Source organism: Lissotriton helveticus, chromosome 12 (assembly GCF_964261635.1).
Source record: "Lissotriton helveticus chromosome 12, aLisHel1.1, whole genome shotgun sequence".
In the NCBI taxonomy this organism is placed as follows: Eukaryota; Metazoa; Chordata; class Amphibia; order Caudata; family Salamandridae; genus Lissotriton; species Lissotriton helveticus.
Genome location: NC_136073.1, coordinates 361,059,778 through 361,080,251, shown reverse-complemented (window position 1 = coordinate 361,080,251; position 20,474 = coordinate 361,059,778). Strand labels below are relative to the sequence as shown.

The following is a 20,474-nucleotide window of genomic DNA, read 5'->3' as shown; positions in this document are numbered from 1 at the left end:
GCTTAATGGAGCAATTTCTCCCGTCCGCCATTTTGGATCAACAGTTCTGATTGGCTGCCGAAACATTGAAAGAAAATGTGACATCTATATTGCAGGACTTGAGGATCCCAAGTCCTGGGGAATAAAAAGGCACACTGTGACCCCACCTCTGTCTAGGTATCGGCCACTTAAACACAAAAGAGGTGTACAGTTCCCTTGGCGAGGGGGAAAGTGAAGCAAGTGCTCAAGGATGGATCAGAACAACTAATCAGAAGGGGCAGGGGGAATCCCTATGATAAAATCTGAATGCCCTCACACACCCAGGACGGTGGTCAGCTTTATCAATAAAAACAGTGGGGCTACCTGTCACAATAATGTACTGAGATAGCTCAAAAGGACAACATGTTTCATGCCTAGGTGCAAAAAGGGTCTGTTACGTTTCTTGAGGACCAGGTAACTGTACCTACCCTATTATGGATTGGAACCAAGAGATATTTCCTCTTTGCCACAAAATGGAATTGAGTCCAAGTCCGTTGAGTCCCATGTCGGTCAGGATTTGGGGCGCCCGATGGTATATCCTCTCCCTCCCTCTATTGTGATAGATGAACCTTCGTTGTGGGGATTAGGGCAAGAAGAAGGGAACGGGGGTATGGGGATAACTGGATCTAATAAGGGGGGGGGGTTGAGTACTGAATTTGGAGAACCATGAAACAAGGATAGACCTGGTTTCAGAGAACCATAAAACGAGCCCAGACCTGGAATCCGAGTTTAGTAGTAAAGGCAAATGATGTTCTGCCAGAGGTAGGGTGGTTTGTGGATAGTTTCCCCCAAACCTATCTCATAGGGATACTCTCTCTGTACGGATAGATGATAATCAAGAGAGGTTTTCCAGAGGGGGGGCTTGGTTTTACTCCTCCATTAGTACAAATGGCGGAGCGAGGGGCTGATCCAAGACAGAGTGATAGGGTATGTGCAGGACTTTGGTCAGGACAAGAATCTAACACCCTGATCTTTGCTTCCTTGTTTGATAGAGAACTGGGCCCACTTAATAGAAGTTTCCTTTTGCAGTTGTTATCTGGACTTGAGATTAGTAATTAGTAGTGATATTGTGTGGGTACTCTTAGACCCCCGAAGTGGACTCCCGAATTCCAGAGCAATTTTTAGTTCTGGAATATTTGCAATGTTAGCTTGGGCCAATGTCGATCTTTCAGGAAACATGGGATTGATGTTTTCCCGTTTGAGGAACCAGTTTATTCACCGATCGAATCCCATAGGAAACATTGATTGTCGAGACTTGGGTAGAGTATTATCTAATAGTAGAGGGGCTGTAAATCTGAAAGATATTAAGATCTCGGTTGGTAGTTTTTCTGGGAAAAGAGTGATTAATACTGAGAGATTTGAGGACCAAAGGGTCACTAAACCCAGAGGGGAGGTGGCGGTGGCCCAGTGGAGTTGGGTAGATGGTTCACTGAATGCTTCCAAAGAAAATATAAAACTCCTAGCCCTTTGGGAAAAGATTGGTCCTGGAACTTAGCAGGTGTAGGAGAACCCAGCTCTAAGCAAACTTTCCTAGTGACATATGATCCAAATATAATTTTCCTGCAGGAAACCTGGAGTTGTGTAGATTTTAATTTTGAGAATTATTGCGCAGCAAAACCTAGTCATGCAAGTGGAGACCTACCTATCTTACTCCACTGCAGTATAAATTGGAATTCTCTTGTTATTATCCATCCATCAAATCTTTGTATGGGCATTAAACTCACACTGGGTAATGGGATACAAGGTCAATACACAACCCTTTTATTGCGTCCTCTCTGGTAGAATCTATTTATTCTTTTGTGCATAAAATTAGTATCTCAAAAGAGTGCACATCGATATTGGTGGGAGATTTTAACGCCAACATTTCAAACTGTTCTTCCCTGGCCTTTTGTAACGAGGAGTTGGAAGATGTATGGACCATCTCTGAAACATTGTTGCCTGGCCATATTAGATCAGATAGGCGAGGGTTGAGTTTTTGCATTGTTTGGGAACTAATCATCTTGATGTTTTACATGAGAGATTTCCAGAGGACTACCCAGCCTCCCCTACTTTTCATCCTCCTCCGGGGCAGTCACTGATTGACTCTATTGTGGTATCCTATCAGCTCTTTGGTGCATGTACTCCGTTTAAGGTACTGAGGACAAACTTGAGTGACCAAAATATTTTATTAGTGGATGTCCACTTGGAACTCAAGACACTGGAGCTCTGTAATCCCAGAGACAATAGTATTGTGTATAATAAAATAAATGGGTCCCCCTTTTTGGCCCAATGGAAATCTTGCATTTTTTAGGGAGGCTTGTTAAAAATGCGAGCTCTGGTCCTATACAGGAAAACCCCATCACCTGGTTTGAGAAGACTATGGCCTTATTAGATCATGTAGAAGGAAGAAACACGCTTGTGGCATTAACCAACCAGTTGTTACATCAGGCGCTAAATACCCTAGTAAGGGATCAATGTAAGCAGTCTTCCTTGACTAGGCAAAGGGAAATCAACAGGTTGAAGCGGGTAAGAAAACTAATAAAGGCATCCAAACGTGGGAATTCAAATTGTATTAAACTGAGAGAGCACATTCCCGTGAGTCACGTAAATATTGGGCTCTAATAACTGAATACTGTGATGGTAGAATTAAGGCAAAAGCCATTTTAATATTGGATGCAGAGTGGACCCAATAGAGCTCAGTTGGGTGCATTAAGCTCTGAGCGGGCTTAATTAAGAGCTAACCACAGAGTCTCCCCAGGGGAATGCTTATGGCACCCCCTTCCTTTAAGGAAATAGTGAGATTCATTAAAGGGGCAAGGTACTTGGGTGCGCTGGGCCCAGACGATCTTCTCATCGGTATAACAAACAAAATAGTTCCACATGGGCTCATTTCCTTCGTTCGATATTCTCCTACTGCTAAGCACATGGGATTATTCCGTCCTCTTGTAGAGCAAACATTGTGATTACATTATTTAAAAGGGTCCCAAAATGTCCCCTGCCAGTTTTAGGCAGATCGCGTTACTGAATGCGAGCAGAAAACAGTTTGCTAAGAGCCTTCTTCTCCATCTCCAGGACTAGGAGGACTGGGCTGTTGGTAATGACCTTGTCCCCGCAGAGCAAGCGGGGTTCCTTAAGCATAGCAGCACTTTAGATATTACTGCCCTGAAAACCTTGATCAAAAAATATCCAATAGGAAAGGGAATGGCACTGTACACTGCCTTTATATACTTCTCCATGGCCTTCGACCGGGTTGACCGGGGTACACTGTGGAGGAAATTGCTGCAATAGGGATTCCTGTGCATTTGCTTAGATTGATCAACTTCCTCAACTTGGACTCAGGTTTTAATGTGAGGCAATCCGGGCCTGTCGGGTAAAGTGGAGACCCATAATGGGTTGAAGCAAGGGTGCTTATTATCTCCTTTCCCTTTCTCTCTTTATATTAACGACTTTCCGAGTAGGGTGGGGCACTGTAAAGGGGACTCACGGAAATTGGGAACCATGAAACTGAGCTATTTACTTTATGCGGTTGACGCCATCCTGTTGGACTTAACTCAGATAGGTTTACAAAAATGTCTTGATGAGTAAGGCCACTACTCTGACCACTTCTTTAAAAACAAATACCTCATGGTATTTAGATTTTGGGGATACAGGGTTAGAAAAATACATATTGGTTTCTGGGGAAAGATACTTGATGTAGTGAAGTTGCACCCATATTTAGGATTTTTTTTTTACAAGCAAGTGTTCTAGCACTGATCACGTTGGTCAGTGCAAAAGTAAGGCAATATCTCAGGCCTTCGCAATTGGTAGGCATTATAAATGTTGCTGGCAAAGACATTTAGCACACGTTTTATCAGTTTACACAATTAAAGTCCCACCTGTACTGAGTTACGCCTGTGAATCCATGGATAAACAGCAGTGAGACTTTTTTGAGAAGGTGGAAGGGCACATTTGGCTCCAAATTTGAATTTGAATCGTGCAGCCTCGATAGCAGCAATATGGATGAATAGTGATGAGAACTCTATACGGGTAGCAGTAAGACAGGAAATATTTTCCTGCCTGGAGGCAAAAAAGTGTTGTCTTCAGGAATTATGAGAAAGCCGCAGACTTATTTGAAATTAGGCATAGTGGTAAGCGCTCTACCAAAACAAGTTTTGAAAATTTTAATTAAAAAAAACAGTTTAGGAAGTCTGCCGTAAAAAAGAAACTGTATTGTTTTCATGGCCTTCCAGTAATGATCTAATAGTGGGGAGTAGTATTTATAAACAGCTTGAACAGTATGGTGAATGGAACCTTTGCCATGGAGTGCGTAGAACTATCCTGTTGATAGGGTTACATTTTCTCCTCTTGCGAATTATAACAGGGGTATGGGAGTGATTAGCCAGGCAGGACAGACTTTGCCACTTGTGTGGAAACTGGGTGCAGGATCTAAATCCTATTTAATTTGTCTGTCCCCTACTACAGCCATTACAACGTGATTTTTTAAGACAACTGTTTCTAAAGCACAACATCACTACAGCACAGGAGGCCCGGAACGGTCTTTTGGACCCTCCCTCCAAACCAATGTGCTTTAAAAATTGTATTTTCTTTTAAACAATTCTTAAATATATTTTAGAGAAGGACTATTGTGTTGTGTTTAGCTGTGGTATGTTGAACATGGTCCCCTTTAGGCAACATACATTGCATATTATAAGTAGAATTTTAGGTACTTTGAATTGTACAGTTGAAGTTGTTAGAGTATTTATTGGTATAAACCCATTTGCACTGACTTAGTTAGCATTGTATTCTAAAGTTTTTGTGCAATTAGTTTTATATTTGCACACTAGCACTTTATACATCACATACTTTTATTATATGTGGCGTGTCTAATGTTATGAATTTTGTAATGTACAATGAAATCTGGAACTTTTCGGTCCTTGTTTGTATTGTATCTTGGTATTAAGCTATGAATGATTTGGTGTATTGGAATTCGTCTTGTATATTTTTATGTAAAACTCTTTGGAGTTCCAAGTCATAAAAAATTGAGTTGAGGCTCCCGGAGGTCAGAATGTAAAAATACATCTTTTAGTGAAGTTGATTTTAAATTGTGTGTTTGAAAATGGCACTTTTAGAAAGTGGGCATTTTCATATTTTATCATCCCGTGCCTCTGTCTGCCTGTAGAATTCACATCTGGTTTAGACTTCATGGGACCTGTTTGTGCATTCACTCTAGACTCGCACAAAGAGTTCAGGTGTGCCCTGCATATCCTGATGGACCATCCTCACCAGGCTGATGTGTGTTCCTTAGCTAGAGTGGTGGGAAGAGTTGTCACTGACACCTGAATAGCACTGTGCCTGGACTCTCACAATGCTGACTCCACCCCCTAGAGTGTGTCTGGTGCCAAAACTGGGCAAGGTAGAACCTGTGCACTAGAAAGACTGTCCTTTGAAGGATACCTACTACAAATGCCAAAAGGGGTATAGGTATTGGGCTGAAAACCCCAGACTTTTAGAACACTTCTGGACTGAGGACCCTGTCAAGAAAAAGAGCTGCCAGGAGGTGCACTGCCCCTTTGCTGTGTGTTGCAATGCTGGGTTGGCCTGCTTTTGCTGCTTCTGTCTGTGGGCAGTGAAAGGACTGGAATTTGCTTTCTGTATCATGCTTTCCAAGGTTCTTCAATGGCTTTTGTGTGTTTGCCTCCTGTTCAAGAAGTCTCAGGGAGACAAAAGACTTCCTGCAACTCTGCTGGTGCTGCTGGACTCTGCCGTCTGTGAAATCCTACCTTGCGTGAGGTGTCTCCCTCCAATCAAAGGGCCTCAGAAATGGATTCTGCAGCTAATCTCTAAGACTGGAGCGAAGTAATGATAAGCCTCTGAAAGCCTTGCTATGCAATCTCTCGGAACTGATGCTGGACAAAGCGAAGCCTCGCCAAGTCCCGCCGCACAGCTCACCGCTCTTTGGAACAGACGCTGGATGACGCAAAGCCTCATTGTGCAGCCTCCCAGAAGGGACAACGCAAAGCATTGCAAAGTGACGCATCGCTTCCGGTGAGCTAGGCATCACCTGTCTGCGGCTGTAGTAATCGATGCATCGCCTGTTTCGGCGCTGCCTTGAACCGCAGTGCCTGTATTTTCTCATGCATCGCTCCTGTGCACCACGTTTCCAATGCCTCGCCCCACAGAAAGGAGTCCATTGTAAGTGTGGGCGGAAAATTAATTCCGCTCGCGGACTTTGCAGATTTTCTGCAATTTCGCGATCCGCGAATCTCGCGAAATTGCAGAAAAATCCACGAGCGGGACGGATTTTCCAAAACTGAAGTACATGAAGCACTTAAGGGGTTTCAGTAGGTGCCCAAGTAGAAGCTAATTTCTTTGTAACCATTTACAAAATGGTTACAAAGAAATTAACTTCAACTTGGGCACCTGCTGTAACCCTGTAAGTGCTTCCTGAGCGGCGCCTCCAGAGAGTTTGTTGCCTACTTGCAACTATTCTCTGACCCTGCTCTGACCCTCGAAGCAGGGTCATAGAATAGTTACAAGTATGGCACAATGCTCCTGTCACAAAAATTAAACCTCAACAGGAAGCACTTACAGATCTAAATAAAGCAGGTGCCAGAGTTGAAGCTGAAATTCATTAACGTTTTAATCAGCCCAAAACATTAGTGAGCACGGTTCGAGGCTGGGCAAGTGTGCTTTAACCCCATCTCTGCCGTCGAAAATTAGCTTTAATACTTCGGGTAGGTCTTTGCATCCATGAGTTTCTCGAGCGTGATCCCCTTGTAGTTCCTGAGACCAGAATGCTGCTTTCTCCTCACCTGCTTCCCTGCTCGCTCTCTGACCCTTGACACAAGAACATGTGAACACGCATGGAAGCCCTGCCATTTGACCCCGCACCACACACTAGCGGTATCAAACGTCTTCCCGCCCTTTCCCAACTATGATGGACAGCTCACTCAAGGGACCTCGGCGCATTTTGGCGCGGTGGCAAAGTTACAGGTACACATGGTCAGTGGAGACAAATCTTCTGGCCCTTTACGCAGCTGCAGTGTAGGAAAAGCACTATACATTTATCCAACGAGGTAGTACTTACTGGATTAGCCAATAGAAAGTACTCCAGTACAAATCGCAAAAAAATCCGCGATTTCGCGGGAAAATGCGCGGATTTTTTGCGATTTCGCGGACCGCAGATCCGCAAAATTCACCCATACTTAGTCCATTGTGGAAATCGAGGCAGCGCTTCTCCTCGCAGCTTGGACGCAGCTGGATGCATCCGTTCTGCTGCACACAGGAGAAGTGTTGCACTTCTCCTGCGTGCAGCAGAACTGACGCATCCATTCCCCAAGGACTCAAGAACCAATGAATTGGTATGTTTTATGATGCTTTCCTTCTTTGTGGCTGTTTTTCGTCATTTATTTTGACGCATCAATGGTACTTTGTGATAAAATGAACGCATCCATAGAATTCTATGGACAGAATTGCTGAAACCTTTTAAAAGTGATATTTTGAGTTATATATGTTGGAATTGTGTTTTTTTGGTCTTGTTCTGTTTAGATAAAGATTGCTTATTTTTCTAAATTGGTGTGGTGTCTATTTGTAGTGTTTTTTCACTGTTACTGTGTATGTTCTGTACAAATACTTTCCACATTGTTTCTGAGATAGGCCTGACTGCTTGCACCAAGCAACGAAGGGGGTGAGCTGGGGTTATCTTATGTGTGTAACTCCCTTAGCCTGACAAGAAAGAAGGGTACCTACTTGGACAGGGTGCAAGTCACTGCCAACTAGAAACACCCATGAATATTATATACACTTTTTCCCCTTGGATTTGCTCTTTGCTTTAGATGTAATTGATTGGGAAGGAGCAACTCCCAGTGCCCCCCCCCCCCCTTCTCTATTTCCTCCCTTCAGGGCATTAGTTATATATGAATTCACTAGCAGCCCGTCCCGACGTTGTCCGGGTATGAAATAGAATGTGTGTAATGGCCAATTTATTTTAAAATCTCGCTGTAGACAACATTTTTTGCTTCATAAGAATAGGGACGGAGAAGGCCCAGCTGCAGCCCTGGCTGATGTTAGCAGGTGCGTGTAATTGGTGTAGTGATCCGCCGCCTGAGCCCGGCTACAGCCCTGGTTGATGTTAGAAGGCGCGTGTAATGTCGTTGAATGAGAGAGTTATCAGCCGCGGGTAAATCCGTTTAATGAGAGAGTTGAGTGACAGCGAGTAGGAGAGGCTGCAGTAATTGTCCCCGCAGACACGCTCGTTTGCGTGTTCCCCCGCTTGAGGCCCAGCTGCATTCCTGGTTGATGTTATCAGGCGCGTGTAATTAGTGTACTGACCAACCGCCTGAGCCCGGCTAGAGCCCTGGTTGACGGTAGCAGGCGCGTGTAATTTCGTTGAATGAGAGAGTTCAGTAACAGCGCGCAGGAGAGGCTGCAGTAACATTACTTACCAGGCCTCCAGGTGAACGCTTTTGTCACGCCCCCAGCACACGGCCACGGCAGACGATCTTCTGATTAATGTACAACCCACATGGCATGAAGGGCGGAACGTAGCACACGCCCCCAGCGTTTCTCACGCCCCCCAGCATGCCCCTTGATGCGGCACAATTGCGTTCACATGGCATGAAGGCCGGACACACCCCCCCAGCGTTTCTCACACCCCCCAGCGTGTTACGCCCCCAGCGTGCGCCTTGATGCTGCGCAGCAACGTAATTGGCGCTAGTATGTATGACTCGCATGGCATGAAGGGCGGACACATGCCCCCAGCCTTTGTCACGCCCCCAGCCTTTGTCACGCCCCCAGCCTTTGTCACGCCCCCAGCGTTGGTCACACCCCCAGCGTTGGTCACGCCCCCAGCGTTAGTCACGCCCCAGCCCACGCCCACAGCACAACGCAGCCACGCCCACAAGGGACTACTTTGCTGGCACGGTTCTTTTACCTTTTAAATGTATAGAGGAGTTGGCCTGACGGCTAAGGCGCTCGACCTCGGACCTGGGGATCTGGGTTCGAGTCTTGGTAACGACGCCAAACATCCTGTGATTCTGGGCAAATCACTTAATCTCCCCGTGCCTAACAAAAATGAATGTGTGTCCTCAAGTAATGGAACTGGTGCTATGTAAAGCGCTCTGATATCTGATTCAGTTCGGGTCAAGTTCGCGCTATATAAAACTATGCACAAAAAAAAATATGGTGGCCATCTGCGTAGTCTATGTCCTTCTGCTGCAACTGCCCTTTCCAACGCTGTATTGGGTGTTGTGATTGATGCTGTGGTTACTGAGATTACCCCCCTCAAAGGTTTGGGCTCTCTTTATAATATTAGTATGGATTGCATCCCCTGTACTTCCTTCACCTACCACTAGGGGTGGAACTGGTGAGTGAGCATGCAAGCAGAGGAGATGATGTTTCCTGGCCCTAAAGTTCCATGATTTCTAGTTGAGCAGACCTTGTGCCATAATATTATATTGTTGAATGATATCTATATTTCCTAATCCCTATTTTTGAATATTTTCTAGAATGCCCTTGCTCTTGATGATACTCTAGAACCGAAAATTGTGCGAAAGCATAGCAAAAAAGGTAAGGTTCAGGAAGGAAGAATAATGGTAGAGGTGGAGCAAACATTCTTCATGTTTTTTTTTTATTTTTATTTTTTTACTGTTCTTCAGGTAAAGGTAACGCATTTGCTGAAATTCAAGAAACAGAACGGAAAACCCGAGCTACGTCTGGTATTGCTAAGAACAAGACTGTCCAAAAGGTAAGGCATTGATGGAATAGTTTTATTGAAGTACTGAGGATTTAAATTCTTTTAAAATTTTAATTAAAGTTTGCCAACTTATATTACAGTACAGTGAGAAACAGTTTATGTATCACAGAATCATGTCAGCTGAAATAAAATCCTAGTTTGCGTTGGATCAGTACACAAAAAGAAAAACCGAACTCCTGATTTCTATTTTTTTAAACAAATTTACAACATGAACAAAACTTACATTTACCATCCTGTCCTCAAAACAATCACTGAAAGTAGTTTGGGGAGCGAGAGAGATCAGTGAGAGAGATCGGAGAGGGAGAGAGAGATTGGCGAGGGGAGAGAGAGAGAGCGAGAGGGAGAGAGAGATTGGCGAGGGGGGAGAGAGAGAGCGAGAGGGAGAGAGAGATTGGCGAGGGGGGAGAGAGAGAGAGCGAGAGGGAGAGAGAGAGCGAGAGAGATCAGAGCGGGGAGAGAGAGCTATGGAGAGAGAGCGAGATCAGAGCGAGAGAGAGGAGAGGGAGAGATAAAGAGTGGGAAAGATCAGTAAGAGGAGAGAGAGAGAGAGAGAGAGAGAGAGAGGGAGGGAGAATGGAGAGGGGAGAGAGCGATCGGAGAGAGAGTGATATCAGAGCGGGAGAGATCGGAGAGGGGGGAGAGAGAGCTATGGAGAGAGAGCGAGATCAGAGCGAGAGAGAGGAGAGGGAGAGATAAAGAGTGGGAAAGATCAGTAAGAGGAGAGAGAGAGAGAGAGAGAGAGAGAGAGGGAGGGAGAATGGAGAGGGGAGAGAGCGATCGGAGAGAGAGTGATATCAGAGCGGGAGAGATCGGAGAGGGGGGAGAGAGAGAGAGAGAGAGAGAGAGAGAGATCGATCAGAGAGGGAGAGAGAGAGATCGATCAGAGAGGGAGAGAGAGAGAGATCGGAGGGAGAGAGAGGGAGAGGGAGAGAGATCAGAGAGGGAGAGAGATCAGAGAGGGAGAGAGATCAGAGAGGGAGAGAGATCAGAGAGGGAGAGAGATCAGAGAGGGAGAGAGATCAGAGAGGGAGAGATCAGAGAGGGAGTGGGACCAGGGAGCGGGACCAGGACCAGGGAGCGGGACCAGGACCAGGGAGCGGGACCAGGACCAGGGAGCGGGACCAGGACCAGGGAGCGGGACCAGGACCAGGGAGCGGGACCAGGACCAGGACCAGGGAGCGGGACCAGGACCAGGACCAGGGACCGGAGAGAGGGAGAGGGACCGGAGAGAGGGAGAGGGACCGGAGAGAGGGAGAGGGACCGGAGAGAGGGAGAGGGACCGGAGAGAGGGAGAGGGACCGGAGAGAGGGAGAGGGACCGGAGAGAGGGAGAGGGAGCGGGACCGGAGAGAGTGAGCGGGACCGGAGAGAGGGAGCGGGACCGGAGAGAGGGAGCGGGACCGGGGAGAGGGAGCGGGACCGGGGAGAGGGAGAGGGAGAGGGAGCGGGACCGGGGAGAGGGAGAGGGAGCGGGACCGGGGAGAGGGAGAGGGAGAGGGAGAGGGAGCGGGACCGGGGAGAGGGAGAGGGAGAGGGAGAGGGAGCGGGACCGGGGAGAGGGAGAGGGAGCGGGACCGGGGCGAGGGAGCGGGACCGGGGCGAGGGAGCGGGACCGGGGAGAGGGAGCGGGACCGGAGAGGGAGAGGGAGAGGGACCGGAGAGAGGGAGAGGGAGAGGGACCGGAGAGAGGGAGAGGGAGAGGGACCGGAGAGAGGGACCGGGGAGAGGGGAGAGGGACCGGGGAGAGGGGAGAGGGACCGGGGAGAGGGGAGAGGGACCGGGGAGAGGGGAGAGGGACCGGGGAGAGGGACGGGGGACCGGGGAGAGGGACGGGGGACCGGGGAGAGGGACCAGGGACCCGGGGAGAGGGAGCGGGACCGGGGAGAGGGAGCGGGACCGGAGAGGGAGAGGGAGAGGGACCGGAGAGGGAGAGGGAGAGGGACCGGAGAGGGAGAGGGAGAGGGACCGGAGAGGGAGAGGGAGAGGGACCGGAGAGAGGGAGAGGGAGAGGGACCGGAGAGAGGGAGAGGGAGAGGGACCGGAGAGAGGGACCGGGGAGAGGGGAGAGGGACCGGGGAGAGGGGAGAGGGACCGGGGAGAGGGGAGAGGGACCGGGGAGAGGGACGGGGGAGAGGGACGGGGGACCGGGGAGAGGGACGGGGGACCGGGGAGAGGGACGGGGGACCGGGGAGAGGGACGGGGGACCGGGGAGAGGGACCAGGGACCCGGGACCAGGGACCGGGACCCGGGAGAGGGACCGGGGACCGGGGAGAGGGACCGGGGACCAGGGAGAGGGAGAGGGACCGGAGGGAGGGAGAGAGGGAGAGGGAGAGGGACCGGAGAGGGAGAGGGAGAGGGACCGGAGAGGGAGAGGGAGAGGGACCGGAGAGAGGGACCAGGGACCGGGGAGAGGGACCGGGGAGAGGGACCGGGGACTGGGGAGAGGGGAGAGGGACGGGGAGAGGGGAGAGGGACGGGGAGAGGGGAGAGGGACGGGGAGAGGGACTGGGGAGAGGGGAGAGGGACTGGGGAGAGGGGAGAGGGACGGGGAGAGGGACTGGGGAGAGGGGAGAGGGACTGGGGAGAGGGGAGAGGGACTGGGGAGAGGGGAGAGGGACCGGGGAGAGGGACCGGGACCCGGGAGAGGGACCGGGGACCGGGGAGAGGGACCAGGGACCAGGGAGAGGGAGAGGGACCGGAGAGAGGGAGAGGGACCGGAGAGAGGGAGAGGGACCGGAGAGAGGGAGAGGGAGAGAGGGAGAGGGAGAGGGAGAGGGACCGGAGAGGGAGAGGGACCGGGGAGAGGGACCAGGGACCGGGGAGAGGGACCAGGGACCGGGGAGAGGGACCGGGGACCGGGGAGAGGGACCGGGGACCGGGGAGAGGGACCGGGGAGAGGGGAGAGGGACGGGGAGAGGGACCGGGGAGAGGGACCGGGGAGAGGGACCGGGGAGAGGGACGGGGGACCGGGGAGAGGGACGGGGGACCGGGGAGAGGGACCGGGGAGGGGGACCAGGGAGAGGGACCGGGGAGAGGGACCGGGGACCGGGGACCGGGGAGGGGGAGGGGGACCGGGGACCGGGGAGAGGGACCGGGGACCGGGGACCAGGGAGAGGGAGAGGGACCGGAGAGAGGGAGAGGGACCGGAGAGGGAGAGAGGGAGAGGGAGAGAGGGAGAGGGAGAGAGGGAGAGGGAGAGGGAGAGGGAGAGGGACCGGAGAGGGACCAGGGACCGGAGAGAGGGACCAGGGACCGGAGAGAGGGGAGAGGGACCGGGGACCGGGGAGAGGGACCGGGGAGAGGGACGGGGGACCGGGGAGAGGGACGGGGGACCGGGGAGAGGGACGGGGGACCGGGGAGAGGGACGGGGGACCGGGGAGAGGGACGGGGGACCGGGGAGAGGGACGGGGGACCGGGGAGAGGGGAGAGGGACCGGGGAGAGGGACGGGGGACCGGGGAGAGGGGAGAGGGACCGGGGAGAGGGACCGGGGAGAGGGACCGGGGAGAGGGACCGGGGAGAGGGGAGAGGGACCGGGGAGAGGGACCGGGGAGAGGGGAGAGGGACCGGGGAGAGGGACCGGGGAGAGGGACCGGGGAGAGGGACGGGGGACCGGGGAGAGGGACGGGGGACCGGGGAGAGGGACGGGGGACCGGGGAGAGGGACGGGGGACCGGGGAGAGGGAGAGGGACCGGGGAGAGGGACCGGGGACCGGGGAGGGGGAGGGGGACCGGGGACCGGGGAGAGGGACTGGGGACCGGGGAGAGGGAACGGGGGACCGGGGAGAGGGAACGGGGGAGAGGGACGGGGGACCGGGGAGAGGGAATGGGGGACCGGGGGACCGGGGAGAGGGAGAGGGACCGGGGGACCGGGGAGAGGGACCGGGGAGAGGGACGGGGGACCGGGGAGAGGGACGGGGGACCGGGGAGAGGGACCGGGGAGAGGGAACGGGGGACCGGGGAGAGGGAACGGGGGACCGGGGAGAGGGACCGGGGGACCGGGGAGAGGGAGAGGGACCGGGGGACCGGGGAGAGGGACCGGGGGACCGGGGAGAGGGACCGGGGAGAGGGACCGGGGGACCGGGGAGAGGGAACGGGGGACCGGGGAGAGGGAACGGGGGACCGGGGGACCGGGGAGAGGGACCAGGGACCGGGGAGAGGGACCAGGGACCGGGGAGAGGGACCGGGGAGAGGGACCGGGGACCGGGGACCGGGGAGAGGGACCGGGGAGAGGGACCGGGGAGAGGGACCGGGGAGAGGGACCAGGGACCAGGGACCGGGACCCGGGAGAGGGACCAGGGACCAGGGACCAGGGACCAGGGAGAGGGAGAGGGACCAGGGAGAGGGAGAGGGACCCGGGAGAGGGAGAGGGACCCGGGAGAGGGAGAGGGACGGGGAGAGGGGAGAGGGGAGAGGGACCGGGGAGAGGGGAGAGGGACCGGGGAGAGGGGAGAGGGACCGGGGAGAGGGACGGAGGACCGGGGAGAGGGACCGGGGAGAGGGACGGGGGACCGGGACGGGGGACCGGGGAGAGGGACCGGGGACCGGGGAGAGGGACCGGGGACCGGGACGGGGGACCGGGGAGAGAGACGGGGGACCGGGGAGAGGGACGAGGGACCGGGGAGAGGGACCGGGGAGAGGGAGAGGGACCGGGGACCGGGGAGAGGGACCGGGGACTGGGGAGAGGGACCGGGGAGAGGGACGGGGGACCGGGGAGAGGGACCGGGGAGAGGGACGGGGGACCGGGGAGAGGGACGGGGGACCGGGGAGAGGGACGGGGGAGAGGGACCGGGGAGAGGGACGGGGGACCGGGGAGAGGGAACGGGGGACCGGGGAGAGGGAACGGGGGACCGGGGAGAGGGAACGGGGGACCGGGGAGAGGGAACGGGGGACCGGGGAGAGGGAACGGGGGACCGGGGAGAGGGACCGGGGGACCGGGGAGAGGGACCGGGGAGAGGGACGAGGGACCGGGGAGAGGGACCAGGGACCAGGGACCGGGGAGCGGGACCAGGGACCAGGGACCAGGGACCGGGGACCAGGGACCAGGGAGAGGGACCCGGGAGAGGGAGAGGGAGAGGGACCGGGGAGAGGGAGAGGGACCGGGGAGAGGGAGAGGGACCGGGGAGAGGGAGAGGGACCGGGGAGAGGGAGAGGGACGAGGGAGAGGGACCAGGGAGAGGGACCGATTGGAGAGGGAGAGGGACCGGGGAGAGGGACCGGGACCGATTGGAGAGGGAGAGGGACCGGGGAGAGGGACCGGGACCGATTGGAGAGGGACTGATTGGAGAGGGACCGGGGAGAGGGAGCGGGAGAGGGACCGGGGAGAGGGGAGCGAGAGATTGGAGAGAGGAGCGAGGGAGAGGGACCGGGGAGAGGGAGAGGGACCGGGGAGAGGAACCGGGGAGAGGGAGAGGGAGAGGGAGAGGGACCGGGGAGAGGGAGAGGGACCGATTGGAGAGGGACCGATTGGAGAGGGACCGGGGAGAGGGAGAGGGACCGGGGAGAGGGGAGCGAGAGATTGGAGATTGGAGAGGGGAGCGAGAGATTGGAGATTGGAGAGGGGAGCGAGAGATTGGAGATTGGAGAGGGGAGCGAGAGATTGGAGATTGGAGAGGGGAGCGAGAGATTGGAGATTGGAAAGGGGAGCGAGAGATTGGAGAGGGGAGCGAGAGATTGGAGAGGGGAGCGAGAGATTGGAGAGGGGAGCGAGAGATTGGAGAGGGGAGCGAGAGATTGGAGAGGGGAGCGAGAGATTGGAGAGGGGAGCGAGAGATTGGAGATCGGAGATGAGCGAGAGAGAGATGAGCGAGGGGAGAGAGAGAGAGAGATGAGCGAGGGGAGAGAGAGAGAGAGAGAGAGAGAGAGAGAGAGAGAATGGCCAAGGAAAGACTATAAAGAGTCAGAAATGCATTTAAGTGAGAGCGCAAAAGGAGAAATTGGAGAGCAAAGTGAAGGAGAGAGGTTCACAGTGACAGAGAGGGAAATTGGAGACCAAAGTGACCGAGAACGAGAGGTAGGTTATAAAACGGTAGGTGGTAAAAAAGCTCAACAGGAGTAGACAAATGAGAAACAGGAAAGACGAGCAGTGGAAGATGAAAGAGCAGAGGAGAATGAGAAAATAAGTTACAAAGGGACATCTAAGTAAGTGTGTCTGTCTGTGTGTGTGTGTGTGTGTGTGTGTGTGTGCGATCTAGAGTGAGGAATACAGCAGAGGTGCGAGTGTGACAGACAAGCGAGAGGAGAAAGACAAACAGTGGAGAAGAGAGGGAAACTATTACAACGAGGCAGGTGAGAGAGGTGTTAACCATCGCCCTGGACCCAGCACCAAGAGCAGAACGAGGTCAGAAATGGGACAAAGCAACCGAACCAACACGGACCCAGACGAACATCATTCTGCCTGACCCCCAAATGGCGCCCAAGTCGGGACACCGCACTGAAAAAACATCTCTGTAATCCCTATCTGCCTTAGAGATAGAGGGGATTAAAGCACACATCCTCCCTCCACAGGACTTACAGGGATAACCAATCGAGCTGCAAACTGTGGGGCATAGACTGTGACCTGAGATAAGCCAAGGAGAAGAGGTCCCAGCCGATCTCCTCCTTGCCTGCCCCCAAGATGGCGCTCAACATTCGGAACTCTTCCCGGCAATGCTCAGCTACTCCCTCCAATACGATGTAAGAAAGGGGTAAGATCCTTATCACCCTATCAGCAAGTAATAACAAAGGCTGCTCTCTGAGTATCAACTGAGGTCGCGGCTCTTTAATTGTGTGGTATTTATTTCTACACTTTTACAGCTGCGCAGCAAATAGTGCCAGCTGCACCGTTTAGGCCTTTTACAGCTGCGCAGCAAGTAGTGCCAGCTGCACCGTTTAGGCCTTTTACAGCTGCGCAGCAAGTAGTGCCAGCTGCTTCGTTTAGGCCTTTCTACAGCCTGACGGCACATTAACCCGGAGTATGCGCCCCCTTTTTGCCCTCTTATTTCTCCTCACTACCGCTCTCCCAGTAACACCCCTCTCATCTTTCTCCCACCCTCCTTCGCCTCATCTTCTCAACATGGCCACCTCTCGAGTTAAGTCTGGAGCCAATTGCTTCAAAATCATTTATCCTCCCGACCAGTCTAAAGCTTCAATAAAACGACTGAAGCATAACACTATTGAACGTTTCCCAGACTCCCTTTTTGTGGATCAATTTTACAATGGTCGTCTTGGGAGGCTCAAAAACGACTTAATCTTCTTCACTCGCGACGCCCCCTCTTGGTCCAACAGTTTTTACAATTCCCTTAACGTCACCTCCTCCTCCTCTATCCCATATGGGAAACAACTTCAAATTTCCCCCTCTGGGTGCTTCAATGGCTACCTCACTATCTCACTCTATAACAACGGTACTGTCATGATCCAAGGCAAAGACTCCTGTCTCTCACTCTTTGACCACCTCTTCCCCTCCTTACTCCCACTCCCTGCAACCGGGCTTCCCTTTGACTCTCCTTCCAACTCCACCCATTACTCCCTTTTTCCTCCGCCGACCCCACCTCACTCCAGTTGGCTGCACTCTCGAGAAGCGCAGGTCGGCCCTCTTCCCTCTCCCCCCCTAACTACCTCATCTCCTATTCCTCCCCCCCCACAGTATATACCCTCCCAAATTACTTCAGCCCTACCACTAGCTAACACGCTCCTCGTCCCATCTGCACTATCACGGTACTCCAATCTCTTCTCCTCCCCCATACTTCTTCCCATCACCCCCTTCTTCTCCTCCCCATACTTCTTCCCATCACCCCCCTCTTTAGTCCATCTCTCCTCCAACACTCTCCCCCAATTAACTTTCCCTATGCTCCCCTTAGCCCTCCTTTCATCCCTCCTCTCCAACCCTTCATCCCCTCGTCACTCACCCCGCTTTTGCCTCATTCCCACTGCCTCTCTCTCCTCCCTCCTACTCCTCCAGTTCTGCCGCACTACCCCATTTCCCCTCCTAGTAACCCCTTCCACCTCCGTTCCTCGGGCCCAGCAGAACCAGTTCCCCTCCTCAATTTCCCTCTCTCTGAACCCCCCGCACTCGGCCAGATGACAGTTCCCTCACGGCTACCTCTCCTAACGGACAGAACCTCCGCAATCACTGCTCCTCTTTCCCTCCCAAACGTCCTACATTCCCATGACGCCACACAGGCCTCCCCCCTCCTTCTTCCCTACCGACGTGTTTCGCACCTTTCTCCCTCTAAATGTATCCTTAATTCCTCTCCCTCTGGCAACACCAACAATGACCACTCTCCCTTAACCCCCAATTCACCTACTCCCGCTCCCAACCTCCACCTTTCCCCACCTGTGAACGCCACCCCCCGACTCACCTCCTGTCCCCCCACCTCTCCCTGCCGTCCACCACCAATTCCACCCCCCCTTATTTCAATCGAGCCACCCAACCTCCCATGTTCTACCTCTTTCTCACTGGAAAATACCTCTTTCTCACTGGAAAATACGCTAGGCTCCCTGATCAGCTCCATCTCCCAGCTTACAGTTGCCATTTCACTTCTATGCTCTAAGATCTCCACCCCTCCATGCACCTCTACTCCCTCCCAACTTCCACGGAGTTGCACCTCGCCCCCTCACCACAACACAGCCAAGCTCAACCTTTCGTCTGCAAACTTCGTTAACTCGCACAAGCCCTTGAACGCCACCCTTCTTCAACAGGCATTGTGTTGTAGTCTTACTCTACTGGATGCATTCCCTCTATGGTGTCTCTCTGCTTTACCTGCTCAGCCTGCTATGATGTCATGTAGAATGTTAGGGTGGTTTTGTATGTAGCAAGATCAGTTGGTGATATGGGCTGAGCAGAGAGGACCTTGCTCCTGGTGGGGCAAATACCTAGACATATACTTAGGTATTCATATAAGCTAATACTGATGTATTGATTAGACTTACCATCTTTCTATACTTATAAATAAATATACTTAATGGACTAATAGACTATGACTACCCTGCATCATTGATTACAATACTGGCGACGAGGATGGGATTCGAACCCACGCGTGCTATGTCTAGGTATTTGCCCCACCAGGAGCAAGGTCCTCCCTGCTCAGCCCATCTCACCAACTGATCTTGCCACATACAAAACCACCCTAACATTCTACATGACATCATAGTAGGCTGAGCAGGTAAAGCAGAGAGACACCATAGAGGGAATGCATCCAGTAGAGTAAGACTATTCCTCTCTTTTGTTGTTCCGCTACACTATTTTGTTCCACTATATTATTACCTTACGTTTAACTGTTATTCCTTCTTTTGCTTCACATGTGTCCTACAGTTTCACATTCTCTCTCTCTTTGATTTCCATTATTATAATGGGGGAGATGTGTTGTAGTCTTACTCTACTGGATGCATTCCCTCTATGGTGTCTCTCTGCTTTACCTGCTCAGCCTGCTATGATGTCATGTAGAATGTTAGGGTGGTTTTGTATGTAGCAAGATCAGTTGGTGAGATGGGCTGAGCAGAGAGGACCTTGCTCCTGGTGGGGCAAATACCTAGACATATACTTAGGTATTCATATAAGCTAATACTGATGTATTGATTAGACTTACCATCTTTCTATACTTATAAATAAATATACTTAATGGACTAATAGACTATGACTACCCTGCATCATTGATTACAATACATACCCTAGCATCCCCACTGTCTACACTATTCCGACCATCACCTCTGTCAGAACAAAGCGTCCACCTAAACCCTCCCGAGCACCCCCGCAAATGTACAATATCCCGATCACTCTTCAGAGCCCAAGTGCCCCCGTCACCAAAACAGTCTTGACAGAGCTGCGCTGTATGCTTCACAACTGCAGATCTGCAGTAAAACACAAACTTGAAATCTCCGACACCATCACCCATCACAATCTTGACATGCTCTTCCTGACAGAGACCTGGTTCAAAGATACCTCTCACGCTATTTTTGATCTCCTAATACCCACAGGTTACTCCATATTTAGGAATGACAGAACTGAGAACACGGGGGGAGGTGTTGCAGTCATCTTCAGAAACGCCCTCCAACTTAAGGCGTCTCCTATCAGCTCCCCCCACACCTTTGAATGCCTTTCTCTTGAACTTCAATTGCAACACCGTTCACCGCTCAGATTCCATATCATTTACCACCCGCCTCGTAGTGGCTCTTCATTTATAGAAGATCTCAAAGACTTCATCAGCGACCAATACTCTCAAAGTGACAATCAGACCATCGTGGGTGACTTCAATCTCCACTGGGGCGCACCGCATGACTCCTCTGCGAACTCACTGGCCACTTTCCTCTCTGCAAATGATCTTATCCAACACTGCACCGAGTCAACCCACTCCAAAGGCGCAATCCTGGACCTTGTTATTTCTAAAGCAGGCATGCTTTCTACTACTACCCCAATTCATGTAGACTGGTCTGACCACCACCTCATCCCATTCTCCCTTCAACTTTCACACTCTATAACTCTTGGCCAACCCAAGAGGGCCATCTCCTGGTTCCGTGATGCCAAAAACATTGATATCGGTCCCCTCTGTGAATCAGCCTTGCTATCCCTTCCAAGACTACACCCGAACATAGCTGTTGACGATCTCACCTCCCAATGCCTCACAGTTCTTGCAGCTGAAATTAATAACGTCGCTCCACTCAAAAGCAAAAGGATAAGGCCCACTCCCTCAGCACCTTGGTTCAACAAATCCCTTTATGATGAAAGGAAGCACCTAAGATTCCTGGAGAAGCAATGGAGACAATTGCCCTCC

General features: G+C 52.6%; 1 protein-coding gene across 1 annotated transcript in view; it reads left to right on the top strand.

The window, feature by feature from the left end:
* Positions 1-20,474, top strand: part of LOC144798626 (borealin-2-like) — a 265,361-nt gene that overhangs the window by 65,833 nt on the left and 179,054 nt on the right. The window contains exons 4-5 of the mRNA XM_078669584.1: positions 9,483-9,543; positions 9,633-9,721. Of these exons, the coding sequence (XP_078525710.1) occupies positions 9,483-9,543; positions 9,633-9,721 (150 nt within the window). The remainder of the gene's footprint in view (positions 1-9,482; positions 9,544-9,632; positions 9,722-20,474) is intronic.